An 18,632-nucleotide genomic window follows, 5' to 3' on the forward strand; every position below is an offset into this window, starting at 1 on the left:
CTCTTTTGTGTGGACAGCAGTGATTTTGAGCATGCAGTCCAGTGGATCAATGAACAACTAATTCAGAAGGATTATTTTTCAGGGAGACCACAAGCTGATCCAAATCACTAGGCAGCTGCACAAACACTAGTGCCAGTACAAGATGGGGCAAAACTGCCCAATTCAGCAGTAGCATGGACCTAAATTGGCATAAACCAAACATGAAATCCCAAATAAAGTTGGTCTGCAGGGAGATGGTTTCAAACAGTGGAGTTTTCCGAAAAAGAAGAAAAAAAGAAAAAAAAAGATGGAGTATAATTTCACTGAAAATCACATCTGATCTGTCCAAAAAGAGAATGAATTAAGTGGAAGACTGAAAGAAGGAAGGAAAAAAAAATAACCCCAAACTTTAGTAAGACTAATTCATGCATAATTGCATTAGTTAAAGAATATCAGATACTTTGGGCTGCAAAGGGCTCTACCTGCAGCACAGAAAACAAGACATCAAAGCAGCTAAGAAACCTAAGGAATAAAAGTACGTGTTGGTTTAATTGGTTTTGTTTGAATCTGCTGTCTTTTACACTAAGTAGTAACTGTATTAAGTAACATTTGCTTATGTCTGTTGACTTCTAAACTGTGAATCAGTCCTAAAAATATGACTGCAGACATCAAATCATCCAGAGATCAATCACTATAAGAGAATGGGTACACACAGCTGGGGAGTTAAAAGTCACAAATCTATCTTTTTGGTGAAGAGCAGATAAGCCATATGGAAAAAATTAAACCTGCATTCAAAGAATCATACACCGATTTGGGTTGGAAGGGACTTTAAAGATCATCTAGTTCCAACCCCTCTGCCATGGGCAGGGACATCCTCCACTAGAGCAGGCTGCCCAAAGCCCCATCCAACCTGGCCTTGAACATTTCCAGGGATGGGGCATCCCCAACTTCTCTGGGCAACCTGTTCCAGTGCCTCAGCACCCTCATACAGAAGAATTTTTTCCTAATATCTCATCTAAAGCTACTCTCCTTCAGCTTAAAGCCACTATCCCTTGTCCTATCGTATTCATAAAACAAACTACTGACATGGGTGGTCTAAAATCTTGAATAACTTTTATAAACATGAGACCTGTAAGTGTCCAACGTAGGAAACTATAACCAAGGCTGTAAATTTGGTTAACTAAAAGTGAAGACTTTTCTTTGTATTTGCAGACAACTTTTATTATACTATAACAGACTTAAACACTAACCAACACATGCAAAACTGACACAGCTCAGTTGTTTCTTCAGAACATGAAGTCTCATTTTTTAGGTTCAAACTCCTTTAGAAACCTGGCAAACCCTAGTTTTCATCCTGTAAGTTAGAAGTATAGGGAACTGAAAACAACTGTGTAAATTCTTTTCTCCTCGTAAGAGTTTAATGTTCCACGATCAGCTGCTGTGCTCTTAATTTTTGTCATCTGTTCCAAATTTGAGTTTTGGCAACCTGACATAAGGACAAACAAGTAATCTGTTGCTAATTTCCTACAGATGTAATCTAATTAGATGTTGCAGAAAAAGTAAAGGAATTGGTCTTGGTTTTAAGTGGACTGGTGTATCTACAAAGAAATCGGCTGATTTAAAAACTCCATTAATTAATCACAACTTGTCAAGTGGTATCTTCACTGGAAGCTGCAACCAAAGCATACAACTCCCTGCAGTGCCTTTGACAAGATTTGGTAACATCATAAGGTAAGAATTCTCATTTCTCAACTCAGGTCTAGTGGCTTGGTCCAAGATGGCTTCTTCCGAAAGGTATGTTGCCTAGATTCACTTCGTCATTGATCTATGGTATTTTGTCTCTTGCAGATGAATCTAGTAAGAGTTCCAATCTCTGAGCAACCATTTTCTTAGCTTGTCTGTATCAATGATACATTTTTTCTCAATAAATCCCATCATAAACACAAGTATTCTTCTAAAGTGTCATGGAATTGGCACGAAAGCAGTGAGATTTAATTTAAAATGTAGTTATTTACACAACACCCAATTCAAACTGTCTGCTACAACTGATGAAGTCTGTGATAGCAACTTCTCTAATCAAAGCATGTAAAGAGGCAGGAGGAGATGCAAAAAGGATAAAAAAGGTCACTGGACGGCAGAAAGCTTCCATCAGCAACAGCAGCTGTTCTACTGTTAGCATTACTAATCAAAACAGTGCACGTACATACACACACAGAAGCCTACCATTTTAAGAGGGTACCAGCTCAGCTGACTACCACTGCCACTAGCTCACATTCTTTTCTTGCAATAGACAAGAGTCTACTGCAACTGGAAAGTGAAGGCTGACAAACCTTGAACTGCGTGCCTTGATCTTAAAAATTCAGAACAGCTAGAGAATAGAAACCATCAAGTGTTTGGTATTTCCAGAAGAATGGACAAGCACACCACAGGCAAATTCTAACTGATATAGCACGACTTCGCTGGAGAAAGTCATCTCACTAATGCCATATGCGAGGGGCTACCAGGAAAGTTTCTGAAGAAGCAGTTTTAACTGCAGATAAATACATTTGGGTTAGCAAAGTTTGAGTCATTCAGTTGCTCGTCCACAAAAGACTCCAACATCACAGAACAACCAGAAAGAACAGCATTTAGGCATAGACAATGCCTTTTATGGTATATTTTCTTAAGTATGAACACTATTGTAATTTTTTAGTTGATACCAGCTTTGCCAGCCAGCTGTGTCAAACAAGACATGTATCACACTGTCCATTTTCCTGTTCCTTCCAGGGAGGAAACTTCTAAGCTGATTCATCAGTGTGAGGCAAAGTTGAAAGGCAATCTCAGAAGATAAATATATTCTTACATATTTTACAGTTCCTGCTACACTTTAGTTAATGACCTCCTACGTGGAAAAAAGTTACAGAGTAAATTTAAAATTCATGACTATGAAGTCAGATACACTGACTGGAGAATCAAGATTTATCAACACAAGGAAAATGTTTAGGTTCTCATTTCCCTTTCACTTATTTTGAATCTGTATACCCAATTTTTAAAACCTACCATTCCATGCATGTGCAGTAATATAAACTTTTAGAACTTCTCCCTTGGATTCTAATTCAAAATTCTTACCAAAAAAATAATAATCCCTTCCCATCATTTGCTTTGCAGAGTCCATAAGTATAATGTGGAAAAAAAAAAATTAGATGTTAATTCTGCAGGCATCGGGAAGAGTGTATTAGTAACCTTTGGGTTCTAGTGCATCATATGATGAAAACTGTTTTACTGTCACGTATAAACTTAATGATGAATAGCCAAGCACATTTGATTACCAAAATACATAAGTATTGCTTATATTTCATAAACTGATATGTTTATCTCAGAGGATGTTTTGAAAGCCTCCAAAAATCTGGCAAATGAAGAGTCATTTTACATGTATTTCTAGAATGTTTGAAAACTGGACAGCTCACACTTCTTATGCCAAGAAAATTAGAAGCCAAAGTAATGATTTAAGATTATAGATATGCACAATTTCCCTTTACTGCTGACTTATTAAAAAACATTTTGTGACTAATATTTGGAAAAAAAGAAAGAGGAAGAGATGGTCTAATTGTGTTCCAAATTAAGTCTTTCCACGAATATTTTCAGCTTAGGAAAAGCATAACTGGAAACATTCCAGGATACACTGTATACAAAACTAAAAACACAATAGAACTGGCAGAAAATGAAAATAATTTAATTTTTTAAAGGTCTTTAGAAGAAACACAAAACAAATGTCTGTCATGCCTTGTTTGTTGCATCTCTGTGACTACTCTCATAAATCAGAGACTAACATCCTTAGCATCTGCTAACCACACAAAACATGGAACATAAGGAAAACTACTCAAACCTTAAGCTCCTAAAATACAATGTCCAATAATGCTCTATTCCTCCAAGAGCTAAAATAGACCACAACTGTTCTTTAAATCACCTGCAAATAGTAGATGAAGTTCAGTAGTCCAACTCTATTTCAAGATATGGTTGCCTACCAAAGACCATGTATATTTTGTGTTGATTTCTCTGCATACAGAAACAGTTAACTGCATTTTCATACAATGTAACATTAGTAATCACAGATAAAACATGACCTACAATAATCTTTAATGGATAGAAAAGCATCTGTGTTGTGCTACTGCGTAGCAAGTATTACTTTAGTGACATGTCCTACAAGAATCAGGGCAAAATTGCTATGGAACACAAACTTTGTCTTTACTTACATCCATTTCAAGTTTTCCACTTTATCCCACAGGAGTTATTAGCCAATACAGATCTGTCTATGTGTGCTGAACTTACATCACAACCATTACCAGCTGTCATGCTCCCAAAGCTCCCTTGTTTTCCCCAAAGAAATGTTAACATTTACTCTATACTGCAACCTACTCTGCCCAGTGAAGCAAAGAACCTGTAGTTTTAATGCACTGACAGTCCCATATCACGATTTTCACTGCTTATACATCAAGACTAAAACGACAATGAATTTAAGCTAAAAAACCCAAACAAACAAAACCAAAAAACATACCACCACCCCCCCAAACATGTAGCATTACTAACTGCTAAATTACACATTATCTTTGTATCTAAGTCAGAATCTCTCAGCTGTGCAAACTGGCTTATAGACATAAAGAAGTCCATCATGCTGGGAGGGAGGAGTGATGCTGTACTTTGCCAGACCAGATTGCAGACTTCAAACTTATGTGCAACCTTCAATGACCGTCCACGAATGGACCCTTTCACTGATCAGACAGCATGATCACCACAGTTCTCTATTCTCTCCCCACTACTTACTTTTCCTATTGCTCTAGCACAGCTCACTGAAAATAAGAGACAATTTCTTGGTGGCAGAGGGACCGAAGCAAGAAGGAAAAAGGTAATATGGGTGGGTAGAAGGGACAAGTTAGTCATAGTCATCACTTCCCCTATGTTTACTCATGCTATTACCTCACTCATTCAGTCTACATTCAAGTGAAGTATCCCACATGCAGAAACCAAGATTTCAAGTGTATGCCACTCATTACACAACTAAAAGCAACCTACCAATTTAAGGCAGAATACTGTTTAAGCAAGGATTTGGGAAATATTTTTGTGAAAGACAAATTTCAATTTAGCAAAAATTATGGAGGGTTGGGGTGGTGTGGAAACAACTTTTCTTATTCAGCAATGCTTAGAAAACTGAAGACAAGAACATTAAGTGCAGACAGATAACACTTAGTACCACAAAGACAAGATCGTGAGATTGCAAAGCAATAGTCTTTGAAGACATTAATGTTCATAGCATCCAAAGAGATAGGGTTAAGAATTGTTATGAAAGGGAGAAAATTAAACAAATCATGATAACAACTAATAAAACCATGATTTTAGACAACCCAGGGAATTCCAGTCAACTCTCCTGAAAGTGCCATAGAGACAAATTCAGAATGAGAACAATGATGATCTTGACCAATAGGACCACTGAGAGTTATCACCTGTCATGATGCTGATGTATCTTCAACCCCAGAAAGTTCCTACAGCACAGCACTAAGGTGCCTGTCCAATTGCTCAGGCAAAAAAGATTTGAATAATCCCTTACCACCAATGGGTGTATTCCTGCTCTCCCTTCCAGCCTCCAGTTCTTAGCTACAATCCTCCTACTGCACATCAGCACACATCAGACCCCCCTGAGCCTGTGCAATTCACTCAACACAGAACAAGCCTCAGAATAAAAATGGTAAGTTTTGGTGTTTTGAGTACCAGTAATTGCCAAAGCTGGTCCAAGGGAGGAGATGACACAGTGCAAGAGCTTTGGGGAAGGGAGGGGAAGTCATATGGAATTGCAGCCTCTTTCCCTGACATTTGTCACTGTTATCAATCAGAAAGTATACTAGACTATACATATCTTCAGTGGGCCATGCATGGCAGTTCTTTTACAGCATTTCCCTACATTTCCAGGTAAGTGAGCTCTTAAATACACAGCAGAATTATTTTTAAGATAGGAAATTACGCTTTGCAGTTAACTTCAGTATTCTTTTTCAGACAAGCATTTCCTCCTATCAAAACAGTCTTTCATTTTACTTATTGCTATACTCTTCCTCTTGTGATTCCAGTAAAACTAAGTTGTGGAAGAAAGGATGACTTTTTAAAGTCCCTATACTGCCTGGAGACAACAGAAAGGATCAGTCAAAAGGGCAGAGCTGCCAAGTCACTGACCTCTTTCACAAGAGCCATAGCAGCAAAGAAAAATTTTAAAGGTCAGCTCAACTACAGACAGTCTCAAGGAAGACAGGCAAAAAGAAAAGAGCTAACTTAAAGCACTATGTGAGAATAACAAACCTCAAACCAGATCTGCTATGGCCATGAAATATTAGCCTCTCCCAGTTTATGCATAAAAAACTTTTTTTTTTCCTTACATGGACACTATGTTTTCTTCAAAGGCTACTTTCTCAGAGGGATGTCCTCCATTAGAAACAGCACCATAGAGTCACCTGTGTGGGTGGGAGGGTAGGATTCAGCCATATTAGGAAAAGGTGTTTTGGTTCATAACCTAGCCATGAAGATTAATAAACCCTAAACAATAGTTTTCAGGCACTAAATGAATGAAAAAGGAAATAAACTCCTTTGTTGGTACCCAATGATTTTATCAAAGAACCCTTGGGTTTCTGCCCATTTATAAGGTGACTTTCATTTAACAATAACCACGACCACAGAGTCTGTCACAAACTCCAAACAAATGTGATTTTCCCCTTTTCCTTTCACCAGTGATAAGAAAAAAAAAGTTGCTTCACAGTAAAAAGTCCCATCACATAACAGTTGTAATACTGAATAAGTTAAATACCAATTCTGTGGTCTTGGGGAAAATTTGCCAGAGTTGAACACCTTCCTCAGGCTACTGAAATTAAAAAGAACAGATAGAGCAAAAACAAAGTGTAGAGGTTTCTGCTCTCAAGAGCAGAGCAGAATTTGGCTCTCAAATTACCAACACTTTCTGGTTACCTCCTTCAGAGGAATCATTCTTATCAACTTATCTGTGCAGAGGAACAATAGCCACATTCTTATGAGAAGCAATCACCAGGTTTACAAAAGCACCTCTCATGTCTTTGAGAAAAGCTTTTGGGGGCGATTTTGAGCCTTGCAGTCAGTGGCTAAGAGCTCAGCAAGCAACTGAGAAAGCAACTGCAACACTTGCAGCAACATAGATTAGCTTCTGGTGAAGACAAAGTAACTTCCTGACCTCAGTCTCTTAATTCACCAACATCAAGTTACTTAAGTGCAGCAGGTGGTTTGCTGATTACTCATGCCACACAAACAATTGAAAAGTCTGGGAGACAGAAGGGCAATCTTACTGACGCCTCAAGCATTTCGGTCCTGAAGTAAGAAGACAGGCTGAGATCTAGCGGGAGACCTGCAAAATTAACTGCAGAAAACATCTTGCATTTTTGAAAATTAAGAAATGCAAAATTCAAGTCTCTTGAGCTGTGCAAGTTACAGAAGTGATTAATTCAAGTAAATAATCTTTTTAGCCTGAGGAGAGACAAAAATGCAATATTGCCCAACTTTCCACAAGAAAAAAAAAAACCACAGCATGAATAAGAAAAATCCAAAAAACCCAAAAATAGGCCTTGTCATACCACAGAAGGAAAATGACTGACAAGCAAACAACAATATAATCAATGATTGTCACAGGCTGGCTCCAACTCTTAGGCCTACAGCAATAATGCAAAGGTTTGCATTTTAACTTTTCAAAGACAAAAGGACACATTTCTATCTACCTCTGTTTTGCTTCAGTCAATATGAATCTCCAATAAAAATATATTGAACACTAACTTTTTATACAAAAGAAAGTTTAGGTAAACCGTCACTTCTTCATTTCTCACCATTTCAAATAAAGATTTAAATCTAAGTGTGACCTTGATGAGTTGATCATTAGACTGACAAGCCTGCATCATTCACTCTTTACATCAGATGAACTTTTGCTGCAGAGAGGTAGAGGCATGCTTTCAGCACAGCTCATTGAAATTGATTATTGATTAGAATAAACTCAGCTTGTTTCAGTTTTCTCCCATAAAAGAGAACATGCACATTAGTACAACCGACTTTTGAACAGGCCAGATTTCTGTTTCAGAGAATGTTCCTACAAGACAGCTTCTAGTTTAAGTTCTTTAAATTCACCGGAACATTTTCCCCATCTCCTCACATAAGTCAGCAGCACTTTGAATGTTCCCCAAACTGACTGTGTTTTTAGTGATAAGTTTCCTCTCTGATTAAGCAACACCAAAGCACCAAAATCCAAAATGAACATCTGCTACTGCTGTATCACAGCCCAGTTGTTCTGTGTTGTGCATTGCCTCAAAGAGTTCTCCCTGTCATACATTAAACAAGAATTTTAATAGCAACAAACTACTGGTATAGTATAGCTTCAGACAGGCACTCATAAATTGCTCTGTGTTTCAGGTATTAAGTGTACGGTAACAGGAATGTGGTCTTGTCACTTGTACTTTCTTTCTTCCATAGCTGTGTGCTCCTCAGATTTAAATTAAAAGCAATGTGAGACTTACTTAGAATGAAACCATTAACTATAAAACACTAAAATTTATGACTGGCTTAGGAGGAGGAAGAGATGGGGAAGCCCTTAAAAAAAAAAAGTACACATTCTTTAAAAAGATTCCTTGCAGACAGAAACAAAACCGAGAAAGGAATAGCTACTGCTTTTGCATGGGCTGCACATGCTATCTTTAATCAATCCCACTGCACTGAAGATGTGCAGCTAGGAGTATCAGCATGAGAGATGGAGGGGGAAGGGGAAAAAGAAAAAAAAGGGAAAAAAACAAAAAGAGAGTTTGAAGGCAAAAAAACCCTAATCAAACCAAAATCTTGAATGAATGACACACTACCTCAGTGATTGGTTGCCCTTGTGATGTCAAGTCCAGTTCTTGAGGTCTCGTCACCTTATCAATATCCAAGGAGTCCATGCTGGAAGTTGCAGAGGTTATGCTGGAACGGGAGGAGTTACTGATTGAGCGCACCTCAGTATCACTCACTGTGCCAGCAGATGCTGTCCTCCTGTGCTGAGCAGTAACTACTGGTTTGGTGTCTTCTGCAACAGACTGTTGGGCTGCCTCATCCATGCTCAAAGAGGCCTTCTCTAATTGTGCAGTGATGTCATCCAAAGATATGTTGGCATGTGATGGTTTAGTCACCTTACCAGATGAGGAGGATAATCCTTTCATGCTGCTGTGCTTAGTAGGTCGGCTAGCAGATGGTTTCTGGGCTTTGGGTTCTGTGGCAAGGCGTTTCACTGCAGCATTGTTTGCTGAATGAGACCCAATGCTGCTGAGCTCCTGCTCTATGGAACAGAGATCAGCCATGAGGGCATCTAGATCCACAGTCTCCCCCTGATTCAGTGCTTCTGCAACAAACAAGAGTTTTCAGTACATGCAGAGTTACTTAATTTGTCTGTAACTCTCTTCACTTTGTAATATCAAATTTACCAGTTAGGGTAAGGGAGCAAAGGAAGCTGCATTTTCTTTTCCCATCTGTATTGCAAAATCTCTGCTCACTGCTAAGCACAAATCTACTTGCACTACTACTCTTGACCAGTCTAAGTACAATTAAAAAAAAACAAACCCAAACCCCACTATTTAGGTTAAATATATTTGCTGACAGAAGAAATCTATGAATTTTCAGATTACATTTGAAAACTTTAAACTGTTGTCCTGTGAAGAGAATCTAAAACACACATTTGTACAATATCATGCCTCAACTTTTAAAAAAAGCATAGGTGTTTTGCTAGGCATTTTCTACTAAAGCAATACAAAGTATGTGACATTGCTTTAAAAAAACCTGCAAAATACTATACACATATTCAAGCCTTTAAATTAAGGCTTCCTGTATTAAAACCAAGAGAAGCTATTTTAAGACAAGGAAAAACATAATTTTTGTTTAACATGAAAGCATTTTGTTGCTATATTCCTATATCCTGTCCAATGAAACAAGATGCTCTTTCTTCCTGTTTAACAGATAGAGATCATTTCATTCCTTTATGAGACCAGATCCCAGAACATGTATTTGTGTACAAACACTAGATTACAGTTCTCAGGTACTGGGTGCTGTAAAAGATACTGCTTTAGGATACTCAAAATTCTGTGCCATCAGAAAGCAATACCTTCAGCAAACATGTTCTCACTTCAGCCAGAAGTATGTTTAAATGCTCTTATATTTTAAAATGTTCTCATTTATAGCTAGAACAGGGTGTTTTCCCTAAACTAACATTTGAGGGGTAAATAATTCAACAAACCATTCAAATTGTACATGGAGAAACGATATGAGAAGTTGGCAAGATTGGTTTCCTGACGGAGAGGTGATCTCTTCACTGGTGCTACAGGCTTGTCTGTATCCAAACTCTGAAAAAGACAAGAAAAAGGGCAGAATAAAGTTTGACAAGGAACTGGACAAGCAAATCTTCAAGATGAATGAAAATCAATTTTCTGTAAGAAATTTTTCAAAAACTCCTGGTATGTAAAAAAACCCACCTAACTCTTTTTCAGACTTTAGACTGAAAACATGTCACCAGAGATTTAGCTTCAGATATTCAATGGAAAATACGTTAAATACATTCTGTTTTCCTTAGAATCAAAAGGACAGAAGCATACTCCAAATGCATTTCTAAGTGGTGTTACATACTAGCTCATTTTGAAACACAGACAGCTGGCTTACCTGTAACAACTTCTCTGCAGTGAACTGCACAAGTACCTAAACACATTCAAACTGTGGCACCCTCTCTAAGAAATGCATCATTAGCTTATGAGTATAATCATGGCATAAGACCACAAAAGCATTCAATGAAGAATTCTATTTTATTAAAAAGGATCTTAATTTGGCTAAATTCAGACACTTTTCACAAAAATGTTAATTGTGAAAGCAAACCCTACCCAGTTTACGTAGGATAATTTTTTTTTTTTTTTTTTTTTTTAGAAAAATGAATACAGGTTAAAAAAAAAAAAGAGACAAGACATCTTTCTACCCAATACATTGAATTGTTATGTTATGAAGGCTAATATGGGCATAATATTATTATAAATACCAGCATTTTTGTAAGTAGCAAACAGTAGGGCGCTATGATCCAGCTGGTGACCCAAGAGGTGCATGACAGGTTTCGGAGCTACTGCCCCTGAGTAACAAGTATTTTATGGGGAATCAGCTCTTGCTGTCACTGAGGCTCAACAGGCCTGCAGAGGTTTGAATTAAAACAATGCTTGTGCTGATAAAGCTTTCCTGCAGATACACCTACCTGAAAGAAAAGTATCTTCTAGCTCTAATAGAACAAAGTTTCTCACCTAAGCCTTTTAATGTCCATTTTCTACATCTTTACTCAAGCCTTTGTTAGAAATCAAATGCACCATTGTTTCCCCCTAATATTTATTTTTGCTGAACTCTCTTCTCTCCTCATTTTGGCTTGAATTTTTAAAAAAATTAAATAAATCACTTTACTAGGAAGTCAATCATCACTTAATGAGAAGCCACTGATACAGCCTTGTTTTCCATCAGGTGGAAAAATCCTCACCTCTAGTACCTCTGATGGAGCTTACATATTGTTCCACACAGAACAGCTGACAAAATTTAAAATAATAAAAATATCTATCTATAACCCTAAAGGCAGCAGTGAAACTGCAGATAGAAGAGGCAAGTTAGAGCTCATTCCTTCAGACTGAACCCATACGCTGCCACAAAAGATTTTCCGTAAAGCAGAGAAATTCTGGTTAAAAGCACCTAAAATGTGTTTTACTGAATTAAGTAATAATTTCACATCCCTGGAAACACGTGATATGCTCTCACTATTAGCAGAGATGTTCTCCATAATGCATTATGATGCTAAACTAGCAGTTTGGAGAACTGCTGAAAACTGCAACAGCACCAAAAGCTTAGTTCTGAATGACCATGAGAAGCAAGGTAAGATTTCTTTCATTTAACCTGCACCATAGAGCACAATAAACATTAATGCACTCTGCATCAGTGCCAAACACTGCTCATACTTGCTGCAAATTTTGTGACCACATTTTAGAATGCTTTTATTAGACCAACAGTGTAAGAGGGCAAAGTGAATTCAAATGATCTCCTGGGCATATTTAACAATTACAAATCTTTTAAAAAGCACTTGCATCTGGAAAGGAATCTGGGTCTTACTTTTAATTCCCTGCAAATAAACATTTGGGAAATCTAAAAAGGAAGTTAAAGTTCAAGGAACTCGGGGACAAAAACCCTTTCCTCCTACTACTTTTAGAGTCCAGCTCATAAGTAGCAACAAATTCTGATACTACAGGAGAATGCACTTTGAAGCTCCTTAGGTCTAATCACCCCCTTTATTGGGACAGCTGCATCAGGGCACAATCACCAAACAAACTGAGAGACAACTAACTGCATTAACTTATTTATACAAAACCATATGAGGTCATTCAAAGTTTTGGGGGAAATGTCATTTATCAGTAGTTGCAAAAGACAGAAGGGCAACTGTCAGGCTATGCTGCAGACTGTGTTGTACAGCAATATGAAAGTGAGAAAGAAATAAGGTGGGTCCTCTTGTTAACTATTTGTTAGTAGGTTTTAAGAACTTTGCATGGATCAGCACACAAATTGAGACATCACCATAAAGTCTGTATGTCAATAGTGGAGCCATAAGCCTCAAGTAAAGTACGCTTACATTTCTAGGCTGCTCATACCTGAAAAAAATGGGGCAGAAAACAAAAGGCTTAAGACCAATTACCCATTGTGCTCCTCTGTGAAGATCCATACGAGGTTAATTTACAGAGCCCGTGCCTTCAAAACGGCTCCCGCTTACCATTAAAAATCCTTCATAGGAAGTTAAAAAAAAACCCAATAAGAATTACAATATGCAGATTTATTTCACACTGTCTTCCATTCCATCTCAAAAGGCAGGATTCTTGATTGTTCTGCATGCATAAGTTCAGAGAAAAAAAAAATCATTTTCCCTTAGAGTGCTATCTGCATTTAGATCTTGCAGGCAGATGTTTAACCAGAAGGTAACAGAAATGAGCCCGAATTTGAAATGCTGTCACATGACTAGCTCAATTTTCCTTCAATCTTTGGGTAAGATGAAGATGATAAAAGCTGCCGCCTCTTTAGCTTACTGAAACTTGAGGTATCATACCTTTGCTTAAGTCTATGTGGCTTAAGCACAAGAGCTCCGCTCTTGTGAGACCCCACCTGGAGTACTGCATCCAGCTCTGGGGGCCCCAGTACAGGAGAGACATGGAGCTGCTGGAGAGAGTCCAGAGGAGGGCCATGAAGCTGATCAGAGGGCTGGAGCACATCTCCTATGAGGACAGGCTGAGAGAGTGGGGGTTGTTCAGCCTGGAGAAAAGAAGGCTCTGGGGAGATCTAATTGTGGCTTACCAGTACCTGAAGGGGCCTACAGGAAAGATGGTGAGGGACTGTTTATCAGGGAGTGTAGTGACAGGACAAGGGGTAATGGGTTTAAGCTGAAGGAGGGTCGATTTAGATGAGATGTTAGAAAGAAATTCTTTACTGTTAGGGTGGTGAGGCACTGGAACAGGTTGCCCAGAGAGGTTGTGGAGGCCCCATCCCTGGAAGTGTTTAAGGCCAGGTTAGATGAGGCTTTGGGCAACCTGGTCTAGTGGAGGGTGTCCCTGTCCCTCTCAACCCAAACCATTCTATGATTCTATGACTCTATGATGAAATACATTATTCAGGAGGGCCAGCTCACACAGCTGAAAAAAAAAAAAACACAGCAGGCAGTCACAGAGAAACAGTCTATCACCCCAGGAGTCTGGCATACCATGCAAAACGCAAAATCTGCTGGTGAAGAAAAGGAAAAGTACTAGAAAGAAGGAAGTGCCAAAAGAAGATGTCTTATTAGCTGCCTTTCTGACGCAGGAAAAGTACTCTGTAATAATGGTGAGTCCTCTAGGGTGTATCAGGGCACCTTACCATGTCATCAGTGGCAACATTCACAATTTCTTGTTCCTTATTGCTGCTCAGGTGCAACAAATAAATGCTGTCATAGCTGGACAATGTCCAACCACATGTTTGGAGATATAGCCTACCTCTAGCCAACTCAAGTCAGAGTTTCTCTATATACATGAGGACAAAATATCAATTCCATAGTTCTCATTCAAAGGAATCATACCCTTTGGGAAAGGTCACACTAGCAGGTTGTGAAAAATTAATTCAACAACTTCAAGATGGGGAAAGCAAGTCAATTTAGACAGCTTTAAAGAGTACTAAGCTGGTCACATGCTATAGTCTACCTTGCTGTAAGTGGCAGTGCTAAGTAGTTAGCATCTAACTGAAAAGAAACATGTAATACTTATAAAGAATTATTCTGTGAGTTGATTGAAACCTTCCTAACCTGTGTGAGTTTGTCCAGTTCCCCCAGCCAGGCCCCAAACATCTTGTCCAAGTCCTGATCTTCCTTATCACTGTCTTCTTCTGCACCATGGTCAAGTTCTTCATCTGATAATTGCTCCATCTGAAAAAAAAAACCAAAAATGAAACCCCCAAATGTTTGATACTCAAACTGTATCAGTGTCTAAGAAAACTGGTGTCAGCTACTAAATTCCTGAAAAAGTGTTCTGAAGTCAAAACACATGTCTTTCCACAAGCCTTCTAAAAATTGCATATATTCACAGTTTATTATCCTGCTCACAAGTAAAGAGTTAGTGTGAAGGCTGCAATGGATAATTACAAAAACATTCTTGCAGCTCACTTTTGTCAGAACAATGCAGAAAAAGATAAAGAACAGTCCACAATATTTAATACACCATCAGAAATTATTTCATGCTAGCCTTGCATGTGCATTCATTGCCAGCTATTGTTGGCAAAGTCTAGTGACTTTGCATTACAAAAATTCAACTCTTGTCCAAGGAATTCCGCTGACCACAGTTAAGCAACACCATTCAACCCACAGGAAGTGCAGTCTCACTGCACCACAAATAGCTGACTCTACACATCTGTAAACAGAAATGCTTAAACAGGCCACAGAGAATGCCAGCAATACATCCCATGAGACAGTTTAAATCTTGGACACTGTCCAGATCACTTCAGTGATACCACGCAATTTTTCCCCAACAAAGAAACTCCTCTCTGGAAGCAAAGAGTCACCATTACAGCTATCAGACCCTCTTTCATTCAATAAATTTGAGTGACCAAGATAAAGACTTAATGTTCTCCAAAGGTTATTTCTTACCACCTCAAAGGAAATTAATCTTTTGTTAAACAAGCCTCGATTCTCTTCCCCAAACATGTCCTCCAGGCCCCTTGTATGGAGCTAAAATGCACGTGCCTTCCTGGGTACATCCACACTATTATACCCAGGATCCGGTTCAGAATGAAGATTTACATACTTGGGGGGTTGGGGGTGGGAAATGATACAGGCAACAATTTGGGAGTGATCAGGCACTACAGAAAAGTAAATCCTAGAGATTCACAGATTGGTAGGGGTTGGAAGGGACCTCTGGAGATTGTCTAATCCAACGCCCCTGCTAGAGCAGGATCACCTAGAGCAGGTTGCACAGGATTGCGTTCAGGCGGGTTTTGAATATCTCCAGAGAAGGAGACTCCACAACCTCTCTGGGCAGCCTGTTTCAGTGCTTGGTCACCCTCATAGTGAATAAAATTTTTCCTCATATGCAGATGGAACTTCCTGTGTTCCAATTTGTGCCCATTGCCCCTTATCCTGTCACTGGGCACCATTGAGAAGAGTCTGGCCCCTTCCTCTAGACATCCACCCTTTAGATATTTATAAGCATTAATAAGATCCCCTCTCAGTCTTCTCTTCTCCAGGCTAAACAGACCCAGCACTCTCAGCCTTTCCTCATAAGAGAGATGCTCCAGTCCCTTAATCATCTTTGTAGCCCTCTGCTGGCCTCTCTCCAGTAGTTCTGTCTGTCTTGAACTGGGGAGCCCAGAACTGGACACAATATTCCAGATGTGACCTCACCAGGGCAAAGTAGAGGGGGAGGATAACGTCCCTCGACCTGCTGGCCACACTCTCTTTATACACACCAGGATTCCATTGGCCTTCTTGGCCACAAGAGCACATTGCTGGCTCATGGAGAGCTTGCTGTCCACCAAGACTCACGGGTTTTTCTCCACAGTGCTGCTTCCCAGCCGGTCAACCCCTAACCTGTACTGGTTCTTGGGGTTGTTCTTCCCTAGATCTGCTACAGAATGCCCAGAGAGACATGAGAACAGATTGCGACCAAGAGCTACACAAAAAATTCATGGTGTACTGCACAGCTTGATTTGGTCAAGTCAGGGGCTACATAGTAATTTGCTACATAGCCTTCAGAAAGCACCAGTTTACATTTTGTGGATTTAAAAGCAAGCTTTCTAAATACTAGCCTTCAGGAAAAGAAAAAATCTTGGTCTGAAAGACATCACAGTGTTGCAGAGTTGAACTGATGGGAGATGTTACAAAAGATGATAAAGGTGATCTCAGAGAAAAACTGTTCAATCTTTGACTTTATATTACAATAGTTCATGCAAAAAACCTCCATGATTTAAAAATAGCATTTCCTTCTACTTATATTTTGCTTATACTTCACTTTACCTTGATAAAATAATCAGGGAACAGAAGACTTCAGACGTCATTTACAATTCTGAGGTCAGCACAAGCCAATGGCTCCCACAGATAGAAGATACTGCTATTCAGTTGCTCTACGCAAAGCCACTTCAGTCTCCTACTAAGATTTTACTTTTGTGGGACAGCACAATGCAGCTACTTACCTTAAAAGGGGTAATAATATTAAAGCTAGCCTGGCATGGCATACTGCACTGAGCAAACACTGAACAGATGAAATTAATCTGAATCTCTTTTCTTCCAACACTTGTTTCGAGTCCTGTATAGTAATTCTAGCATTCCAGGGAAGGAAAGGAAGCTCTTCCTAAAATCTAAGGGTGATGCTGAAATCCAAAAAATGCCAATATGCTTATATAATAGAGCTGCATCCTCCCACCAGGGCTGCACCAGTTTTTATGTTCTGTAAGTCAGGCATGCTTCCCCCTGCAAGATTCCTCTCCATGATGTCACCTGAAAGCCCTCCCGCATACAGAAATGGGACAGCAGGGTTGCCACAACTCACGGTCTGTCTGAATTTCTGCAAAACAGAAGCTGGAATCCACTTTCACACCCCTTCAAAGCTTTGCTTTACTACGCCTTAGGCTTTTACGTGGACCAGAAATATTGTAAATTCAAGACAAAACACATTATACTTAAGGTCACATGGTCAAACTGCTGTAACGACGTTTGCATTTGACAACATAGCATTTCTCAATGTCTAGATACACTTGACGTAAAGAATTTTTATTTGAAGGCTAAGGGAAGCTATTAAAAGCGTGACTTAGGACATATGACTATGAACTGGCAAATCAAATAAATGGAAACCATGATATAAACCAGACAGAGCTTGGTATTTACAGATACCTACACTGCTAGCCTTTCCCTCTGAGCTGTTTTTGCCACTTACTCTACAGTTAGATGAGACCTGTTTTGCAGTGCATTCATTCTGTGGCACTGTGCATAACTCATCCTTTCATTAAGAGAGGAGATTGTTCATTTTAGTAATATTCCTGAGGATCTAAGCTGTGGAAAGAAACCAGCATTCTCAGTTTCCCATAAACTGTTGCTTTAGCTATTTTAACTTGGCGTCAGAGACATTGCTTCAGTTCCAGTTACTCTGAAGACAGAATTAGCAGCCTAAAGAAAACTTTTACAAGTGAAGTACTGTTGTGTCAGCAAATCGGGCACTAAGCCCTGCAGTATTTGCCAGCTCCTTGTAGTCCCCACCCAAGCTTCCTAACGTCAGCTGCATTTCCTATGAGCCTGTCAATGTTTGCTTGCAAAAGGCACACAGAGGATAGTGTCTCATTTAAGAAACAGCTAATATTAACTTGACAGTTTTGTAAAAGGGATGTCTCTTAGCACAAGCTCCACTACTGGAAGGAGAATCCCAAAGGGCATTAATTAAAGGATTAATTCAATAAACTAAGGCAGAGGCAAAATGCTCAGATAACAGTATCTGAACATTTTGACATAAGAACTCAAAACAATAACAACTCAAAAGAGTGCATATTCCAATTAAAAAGCTTGACATTTTCCTTTTTACAGCCATTTTCTTTCTCACTGTTGTTAATCACAGCAAACATGCACCATAATTTAGCAAATCATGACCTTACTGGGAGTTATCACACATTTTTATTTATAACAAGAAAGAAAAAATAGCATAAGTTTAAAGGGGGGTGGGGTTTGTGTGTGTTTTGTTGTTTGCTTTTTTTAAAGAAGTCATTTAGAACTAAATTAGATCTAAGAAATAGAAAAGGAATAACCGTTCTAGTGTGACACCATAAAGTAAGCCACTTAACATTCCTAAAGCATTTGCAGGATAGCAGAGTTTAAGTAGCTGTTGCTTCTGCTTAGCTCATACCAGGTGAAGTGCCAAAGTAATTTTAGGATTCAAGTTATTTTTCAACACTTCACCTTCTATTCTGTTCAAGTGTATGTCAGAATAGAACATAATGAAAGTGAGCAGCAGTATCCTGGGATACCTAAGTAAAACGAGATACCAACATGGTATAGTCTTCCGTATATAAGTAAGGTTTCCTGCACTAAAGTGTGTTCTATGTACTATTTC

General features: G+C 38.9%; 1 protein-coding gene across 1 annotated transcript in view; it reads right to left on the minus strand.

Moving 5' to 3' along the window:
* RAPH1 (Ras association (RalGDS/AF-6) and pleckstrin homology domains 1) overlaps positions 1-18,632 on the minus strand; it is a 97,885-nt gene that overhangs the window by 46,703 nt on the left and 32,550 nt on the right. The window contains 3 exon segments of the mRNA XM_054830671.1: positions 8,859-9,373; positions 10,262-10,367; positions 14,351-14,470. Of these exon segments, the coding sequence (XP_054686646.1) occupies positions 8,859-9,373; positions 10,262-10,367; positions 14,351-14,470 (741 nt within the window).

Source organism: Grus americana, chromosome 6, assembly GCF_028858705.1.
Source record: "Grus americana isolate bGruAme1 chromosome 6, bGruAme1.mat, whole genome shotgun sequence".
Classification (NCBI taxonomy): Eukaryota; Metazoa; Chordata; class Aves; order Gruiformes; family Gruidae; genus Grus; species Grus americana.